Source organism: Coenobita brevimanus, chromosome 85 (assembly GCF_032717465.1).
Source record: "Coenobita brevimanus isolate Jiangsu-jjx chromosome 85, ASM3271746v2, whole genome shotgun sequence".
Classification (NCBI taxonomy): Eukaryota; Metazoa; Arthropoda; class Malacostraca; order Decapoda; family Coenobitidae; genus Coenobita; species Coenobita brevimanus.
Genome location: NC_137038.1, coordinates 9,486,090 through 9,495,399, shown reverse-complemented (window position 1 = coordinate 9,495,399; position 9,310 = coordinate 9,486,090). Strand labels below are relative to the sequence as shown.

General features: G+C 41.0%; 1 protein-coding gene across 1 annotated transcript in view; it reads right to left on the bottom strand.

Annotated features, from left to right (window-relative positions):
* The window catches only part of LOC145410420 (uncharacterized), a 162,513-nt gene extending 154,190 nt beyond the window's left edge, over window positions 1–8,323 (bottom strand). The window contains exon 1 of the mRNA XM_080280573.1: window positions 8,316–8,323. Coding sequence (XP_080136699.1) covers window positions 8,316–8,323 — 8 coding nt within the window. The remainder of the gene's footprint in view (window positions 1–8,315) is intronic.
* Between the last annotated feature and the right edge of the window lie 987 nt (window positions 8,324–9,310).

The following is a 9,310-nucleotide window of genomic DNA, read 5'->3' as shown; positions in this document are numbered from 1 at the left end:
GATAGAGATGGGGGAGGTAGGGAGGAGATGGGTGGAGGGGAGGCAGGATAAAACGGGTGAGGCAGGGAGGAGGTGGGAGTGAGGTGGCGGGGTGATAGAGGGAGGAGATGGGATGAGGGGAGGCAGGATAAGGCAGGTGAGGCAGGGAGGAGATGGGGAAGGGGAGAAGGAAGTAAGGGGAGGGGAGGCTGGGAAAGCCAGGAAAGGGAAAGTGAGGCAGGATGAGAGAGGATGAGGTAGGGTGAGGCAGGGAAGGGGTAGGGTGAGGCAGGGAGGGGGTAGGGTGAGGCAGGGAGGGGGTAGGGTGAGGCAGGGAGAGACAGGAAGGGTGTAACTGTATTGACATAAGACAAATACACTTGATCCTTAAAGCTGTCTTATTGAGAGAGAGAGAGAGAGAGAGAGAGAGAGAGAGAGAGAGAGAGAGAGAGAGAGAGAGAGAGGAGAGGGTTACTGATAAAGACTAGAGGAATGTGTGTGTGTGTGTGTGTGTGTGTGTGTGTGTGTGTGTGTGAGAGAGAGTGACTGATAAAGACTAGGGGAATGTGTGTGTGTGTGTGTGTGTGTGTGTGTGTGTGTGTGTAAGAGAGAGAGAGAGAGAGAAAGAGACTAACAAAACAAAATAAATCCAAACAAACACATTCTGCCAAACAAGCACTTCCTCCATAATTACTTAAAACAAAAACAAAAAACAGATAAGGGAAATTGTAAGGAAGGAAGAAGAGAAAGAGAAGAGAGGAGAGAAAAAGACGGGAGGGAGGGAGAGGAGAGAGAGAGGGGAGGAGAGAAAAAGACGGGAGGAAAGGAGAGGAGAAGAGAGAAGAAAAGAGAAGAGAGGAGAGAGAGAGAGAAAGAAAAAGCCAATTATATTATTTAATTTCTCTCCTACTCTTATTCTCTCTTATTTTCCTTATTATTTTTTTCTTCTTTATTTCTCTGTTTCTTCTCTTTTTACTCGCCTCTTTTTTCAATTATTTTTGCATTTCCTTTTTATCGTTACTCTTTTATCCCAGTTTCTTCCCCCCCTCTCTCTCTCTCTCTCTCTCTCTCTCTCTCTCTCAATATAGTGCTGGAGAGGGACGCCTTCACCTGGTGGCACTCACTCACTCACTCACTCACGAGAGAGAGAGAGAGAGAGAGAGAGAGGGGGGGGGATTCTTACCAGGTGTGAACAAGTTAAAACACATGTCAGGACACACTACCCCTCCCACTTAAATGCCTGCCCCCGGGTGGGATCGAATTCAGGTCAGAATGATCGGCAGACAAACACGCTACTCACCCGACCACCCCAGGCTACGGCAAGGTGTAAAAAGCAAGTTTTTTTTTTTTTTTTTTTGTACCTCACTGTAGTTCTCCTCCTCCTCCTCCTCCTCCTCTTCTTCTTCTTCTTCTTCTTCTTCTTATCATCATCATCATCATCATCTTTTCTTGCTCTTTCTCTGTACTCCTCCTCCTCCTCCTCCTCCTCCTCATCATCATCATCATCATCATCATCATCAAGTAATTTTAAGCTATAACTTTAGAAAAAAAAATGAATATAAGGACTGGAAGAAGGGGCACTGTACATAATAAAAAAAATAAATAAATAAATAAAACTTCAGAATAATTAAAAAGGGGCTGAGGGCAAAACCTGAGAGGGCTGGAGAGGGCTTGAAGAGAGGAAATAGGGCTGTGAGAGGGCTGGGAGTGGGAAGAATAGGAGAAAAGCAAAGATGCTGAATAGGATAGGGGAGTAGGATTGAGAAGGAGAGAGAGAGAGAGAGAGAGAGAGAGAGAGAGAGAGAAAGAAAGAAAGAAAGGCTATAACAAGCGTGTGTGGGTGAAGTTGGGTTAGGTTAGGTTAGGTTAGGTTAGGTTTGAGAGAGAGAGAAAGAAAGAGAGAGAGAGCGAGAGAGAGAGAGGTAAAGGCTGTTGAGGGCTGGGCAGTGGGTGGGGGAGGGGGGTGTAATTGTGGGTGTTGCGGTGGTGTTTATCAGGGATCGTGACGGGGAGGAGGCGGCCTGGTCTGACGGCTACACCCCCCCCACACCCCCACTACACCCCACTGACCACTGACTGACCACTGCCTACCCACTGACCACTAACTGACCACTAACTGACTACCACTGACCACCACTAACCACTAACTAACCACTGACTAATTGCTAACCTTAACTACATCTGACCTCTAGCTGCTATTTCCAGTCAGTCTAGAATCATTATGGATAGGAAAAGTACTTAGCCAACTGGGGAAGTGACCCGCCCCATGCACGCTGTATGCTGTGTGTGGGGATGCTGGCTACTCTCTCTCTCTCTCTCTCTCTCTCTCTCATTTGAGTTTAACTGATGACGTAATGGGATAGTTTTTGTAACGTATTATTATTATTATTATTATTATTATTATTATTACTACTACTACTACTACTACTACCACCACCACCACCACCACTACTATTGTTTCATAAATTATCATTCTTTGTTGCTGTCATTGCATTGTTTCAACACAAGCACGTTTGCAATGCACATACTTCCTTGATTTTCCTTATTTTAGATGTTTTCATGGTTTCCCTTCCGTTTTTTTCTTGATGTTACTTGGCTGTTGTTTTGCTGGGTGAGGAAATACTTGGTTACTTGTTGTTATTGTTTTGTGTTGTTTTTAATTGTTGGAAAGTTGTATAGAATAATCTTTTTTTTTTTCTTTTTTGCGATTCTGTTGTATTTGTTGACAGGCTTTTAATATGTGAGCAGTTCTCTCTCTCTCTCTCTCTCTCTCTCTCTCTCTCTCTCTCTCTCTCTCTCTCTCAAAAAGAAAAAAAAAATTACAGGGGTCAGACGTCAAATTCTTAGGTAAACTATATTAAAAAAAAAAACTCAAATTTGGGAATCCTATCTTCTATTCAGTAATCACCATAGCAATTTACACAGAAGTATAATCAGTGTCGAATATCTATGTGGAGACCATCTTGCACTCCCTTAAAAGATTATTGGTAAGTCTTGAAGTCTAGGGTAATTATTCGTCAGGAGCTTTTTCGAATATGAGGGTATTGGGATTATTAAATTTTTTTTTTACTTATTTATGTTCCGATAAAATGCGATGTTTTTCTGTTTATTTCATTAATTTATTTATTTACCGATATAATTTGATGTTTTTTGTTTATTTCTGGAACTTTATTTATTTATTTTTTTTGCCTATAAAATGTGATGTTTTTGTTTCATTTACCGCACCCATTTATTTAACTCAGCCAGGAGGTATATGTTTTACCCCGCGTTGGTTGGTTTGTCTGTCTGTCTGTCTGTTAGCAACATTAATCAAAAAGTCATGAACGGGTTTTCTTGAAATTTTTTGGAGGGGTAGGTTATGGCCCAATGAACAATCGTTTAGAGTTTGGTTGTGATCCGGAATTATTTGTTTGTGTTCACACCATATCTCCAAAAGTTCTTAGTGAATTTTAATGAAATTTTGTGGAAGGGTGGGCCTTGGGCCAAGAAAGAACTGATTAAATTTGGGGACGGATCTGGATCCAGCATTGGCGGAGGTATGCGCTCTCTGAATGCCTCTAATTTACCCATAAAGTCTGATTTTTTAGTATTTATTTCTTTAACTTATTTAACCTATTTATTTACCAATAAAATGCAATGCATTTATGTTTATTTCTTTAACTTATTTACGTGCCGATAAAATTAATGTTTTTATAATTTATTTCTTTAACTTATTTACTTTGCCGATATCCTTCAGTGGCGCTTTTTTTCTTTTTTCTTTTTCTTTTTTTACAAAGATCTGTAGCCCCTTTTAGCTTAGTTGATGGTCAGGTGTACTTAGGGTGAAAGGTAAATCTGACTAGCAACCAAGGAGACTCGTTCCTACCTTATACCTGTGGCACATTGAATTCCAAGCAGCGATTTAGCATTCGGTAGTGGTATTGGCCCACCTCCGTCAGATGAAAACAGTCCATATGTAGTGTTTTTCTTTTTTTCTTTTTTACGTTTTTAATGGACTCTTCCGTAACGCCTTTCATCCCGTGGCTTAACCAAATTATAAGAAAATAAAAAATTAATCTTGGGAATGAAGTGGATAGAGAGAAACATTTTAACTATACTCCTTTCACCTTAACTTGGCCCAATTTTCCTTTTCCAGCGTATTTCACGTAGCTCAGTGGTAGAAAAAGAGAGTGCTACAGTTCTACATCTTTTCCACAGCACTTCTTCGTGACTAGCATCTTATTCTTGTGCTGTTGTTACCACCCAGCGTTTTAGGAGGAGAGTTGACAATTTTAGGCCGAGTTTGAGAAAAAAAAAAAAAGGTGGCAGAAAAAGACAATACTACGACTAACATTCTTTCCATAGCACTTCTTGGTGACTAGCATCTTATAATTTCTCTTCTGACTATTTTTTACTCTGGCTGTTGTTCCTGTGGGCCAAGGAGACTCCCTCAACTCTCCTTAACACCTTCAGTTCAGTGACTTTTTCTGTATATTTTTCCCAATTCCAGACAATTAAATTCAGCCTTGTGTGTGTGTGTGTGTGTATGTGTGTGTGTGTGTGTGTGTGTGTGTGTGTGTGTTTGTGTGTGTGAGAGAGAGAGAGAGAGAGAGAGAGAGGGGGGGGGGCCCTTATTCCCTAACACCTCTTCCTGAGCGATTTATTTTGGGGTACGGCTGGTCAGCATTAATTTATATGTTATTTATGCTGGATATGGTGGTACTTGAATGACTTAACGCTGAAGTGGGTAGTAAGAAGTAATAAGCAAAATAAATCGCTTAGTAAGAGGTGTTGGGGAGCTTTCATAGCCTTAACCCCTTCACTAATTCAGCCTTTCCCTTCAGCTGAATAAAATCGTCTTGAGGTTACTCTAAAAAAATAAAAAAAACTTGGTGTTTGTGGGATTTTGTTGTAACGTACCGCCCTTCGCCTACTGTCTCATAGTTCCGAAGCTCATAGGTCCAATATCAGAGTTTCTTGTAATTGAAATTGTGATGGTGGTAGTGGTGGTGGTGATGGTGGTGATGATGATGATGATGATGATGATAATGATGATGATGACGGTAGTAGTAGTAATAGTAGTAGTAGCAGTAGTAGCAGCAGTAGTAGTAGTAGCAGTAATAATAATAATAATAATAATAATAATAATAATAATAGTAATAATATTGATGATGATGATGATGATGACATACAAGAGATTATGAAGGTTTAATATCCGGAATAATTCGCTGAGGATGAAGTGCTAGGATGATGATGATATGCAAGAGTTAAGATGGTGTAACATGTGGAATAAATCGCTTAGGAAGAGGTGTTAGGAACTTCTCTAAGATTACGAAAATGCGACGTGTATTTGCGTCCGTGAATCGCATGTCAATACTCTGGTCATTTTAACTTGGCTTAAAATGGACATCTATCCCTGTTGAATACTGAGCAAGAGAGTAACGCTGGATTATTGTGCTAGTCACGAAGAAGTGCTATGGAAGGGATGTAGGGCCGTGTTACTGCCAGTGTGTTACAGAACGAAATTTGCCAAGTTGAAGTTAATGAACTATAGCTGGTTAAAAATTCTCTCTCTCTCTCTCTCTCTCTCTCTCTCTCTCTCTCTCTCTCTCTCTCTCTCTCTCTCTCTCTCTCTCTCTCTCTCTCTCTCAAGTAAGGAATAATTCAGACTACTAGGTGAGTGACGAACAAGAAGAATTTGAAAATGGTAGAAGATGCAAGGATTAGGTTTTAGGAATGAGAATGATAGTTGAGAATGTTTGTAAAAACGATTGTAAGGTATTTATGGCATTTATGGATCGAGCTTTACAGGAGTTGGATTAATTCTGTTCTGATCATTATGAAGCTGTGTGTAAATAAGGTGTATCTGTGCGGTGAAGTCAGGATTCCGGGGGATTGAATGTTGAGTGAATGAGTGTGTGGCCCTTTTTTTTTTTTTTTTTTTTTTTACCCAGTCACCACACCTGCAGTTTGGGGGTGGGGGAGCAAAGAGGCGGGTAATGAAACTTTTTTTTTTTTTCCCACGAGAGCACGATTGTATTACAGAATCTTCCTTCTTATACACTTGTTTTTAATTTGGGCATTCGTGTACCCGTTACAAGGAAAGAGTAATCGAAAAAAATAAAGAAAATAACCCAGCGACTGCAAACATTTCTCTCGGTTGAACAAAATCTTACCCTAAATAATTGTCTGCCATTAGTAACTTGAAGGAAAAATCATAATTGTAAAGAGATTTAATTCAAACTCCAATATTTACGTAATCTGGAGACTTGCTTATCGCCGAACCAGCCATTGTTGAAGAAAATGGTTTTAGCTTCAAATAATACACATAAATTATTTCTCTCGCGTCTCAAGTCTTTGTTAAATATTCAGAAATGCCCCACAGAAGAGAGAGGGTTTAATTGTAACGCAATTATATACGTAATCTTGCGCCTTGCTTATTTCCGGACCAAACACCGTCTAAAAAAATGGCGTTAGCATTTAATAATACACATAATATATTTCCCTCATAAAATATCCAGAAGTGACCCTTTGCGGCGGAGAGAGTCAATCTTAACGCAAATATTTACGTAATGTGGCGGCCTGCGCATCTGCCCCTCCCCCCCGGGCCTTGTTTACACCGGGACGAGCTCTGATTGGTTCCCGCCCTCCCCCACTCCGCCTCTCATTGGTGCATTCTAAGCCTGGGAAAAACTAGATCTGGGCCTTATATGTGCTTGGGACGCCGCCTGCACGTGGTGGCCTGTGGTGGGGATGCGGAGGAGGGGTCGGGGTGGTAGTGGGGTGAGATGTGTTGTGTGTGGTGAGGATGGGGTGGGGGGTAAAGTTGATTTGATGAGGTTTGTATGACGATAGGAGGAAAGGTGTAGTGTGGTAGGTTGTTGTAGATGGAGGGGTGTGGTGTGTGGTAGTGAACATGGTGTGGGAAAGTGGGATGAGGTGGTAGGATGCTGTAATTTGTGGTGTGTTAGGGCTTTGCGAGAGTGCAGTGGTGTGTAGGATTGTGGTGTGTGGTAGTAGAGGTGTGGTGGTGAATATGGTATGGTTTGGTGGTGTGGGAAGTTGTGGTAGGTGGAGGAGGGGTATGGTGGTGTGTGGTGCTTTGGATTGTGGTTGAAAGCCGTGGTGAAAATAAATTGATGATGATGATGGTGTTAATAATGATGATGATAATGGTTGTGTCTAGTGCAGTATAGTAGTGTGGTGGTATGGGGTAGAGAGGCATGGTGGTGATGAGGGATATCTGGAATGGTGATGAGCATGGTGGTTGTGGGAGTGATGTGGTAGGGACTGGTTGGAAGGAGTGGTGATTGTGGATTATGAATGTGGTAGTAACGCTTGAAGCAAGATAATGGCGTAGTAAAAAGGAATATGAAGGCAAGTTAATGGCAACAAACGAATTAGTCTTTCATGGTGTTTGCTGTAAGGAAGGCTGTGACTGTGGTATCTGTTTTGTGAGTCTTAGATAAGGTTAAGATAAAGAGGTAGGTTGTTGATGTTGATGATGATTAAGATTATGCGGATAAGTCAGATTGGTCGAATTTGCATGACCCCAACTCCTTATTGCATGACCTCACCCCTACACTGCATGACCCCACCCCCACACTGCATGACCCCACCCCCACACTGCATGACCCTACCCCCACACTGCTTGACCCTACCCCCACACTGCATGACCCTACCCCCACACTGCATGACCCCACCCCTACACTGCATGACCCCACCCCCACACTGCATGACCCCACCCCCACACTGCATGACCCCACCCCCACATTGCATGACAAGATGATGACAGTAAGGAGTGCTACGTCATCACCTCCACTATTTACCTGCCTACCTACCTACCTGCTTTCTTACCTGAGATGATGATAGTGAAAATAATGGTGACCTGTATCATCCATACTTACCTACCACCCTCACCATCATTACCTACCTACCTACTTACCTATACCTTCCCATCACATACCTACCTCCTGTTACCTACATGTCTGCTTACCTACCTAATACCTGTCCATCTGTCTACCTACCTATATATTTACCTTCCTTCTTCCTTACGTACTTACCTACCTACCTACCTACCTACCAACCTACCTACCTACCTACCTCTGCCATCCCTCTCATCAATCATAACCCACTCTGTAATCTTGCCATCCCACTCATTCATCTGTAATGATAAGTTTCCCTCTCACCTTCACACTCTCTTACACACACACGCACTCACACTTTCACACCCTGTCACACTTACTCTTGCCCCAGTCTCTCTCTCTCTCTCTCTCTCTCTCTCTCTCTCTCTCTCACACACACACACACACACACACACACACACACACACACACACACACACACACACAACTCACCTGCACATCTTGATTATATCGTGCATTAGGCCGGTTCAGATCTCTTCTTCCTTTTCCTCTTCTTCTTCCTCCTCTTCTTCCTCCTCCTCTTCTTCTTCTTCTTCTTTGCTTACTTGCCCGGAATTCTTGTCTTAAGTATCCGAATATTTTCTTGTTTGTCTATCTGGATCTTGCATTTGTTTATTCAGAGTACTTGTTTACGTGGATTATTTGTTTTTGTTTATCCGGATCTTCATTGTTTATTTTTATCTTTTGTTATCGGAAGTTGAGTGTTTATCTGAGGCTTTGTTTGTATTTATTTATTTATTAATGGGGGATTTTTTCTTTATGTGTATATTGTGTATTTTCTCAATCTTTTTCCTTTATTTCCAAAGTCTTAGTCCATTTTCTCTCACGTTGGGTCTTTTCGCTATGCAGTCCTTTTATATCCGTCTGCTTATTCACTCGTCACCTCCTCTTTTCACTCATTTTGTCTTCATTTCATTTTTTTTTTTTTCATTCAGCTGTTCGTCTATTCAGTTACGTTCCATAATTTCACTTTTTTTATTTTTTATTTTTATTTATTGTTTGGGTTATTTTTTTTTTTTACCACCCTGTAGTACGGGGAAAAAAATGTTTTATTTTATTGATACTTTTTTACGATACTGTAGATAAATAAAAATACGAGGCAGTGCTAAATGAAAGATTATAGAGTTATTATAGATGATGGGCGTATTATAGGTAGTGTTAGAGGGTGTTAGAAGTGATTAGGAATTATAGTTACATAGAAAATAAGACCTAAAATGATAGCGATTTGTTAGATATCATTATAGAGCAGGTTAGAAATTATAGTTAGGAAGTGATAGGGAAGCGTAAAAGGAAGGTGGAATTATAGAGGAGGGAGTAATCGAAGGAATGTGGGGAATAATTAAAGTGATAGGAAATATATCTGAATTATAGGTGGATGACGATGATGATAGAAAGATGTAAGAGATGATGATGATGATGATGATGAT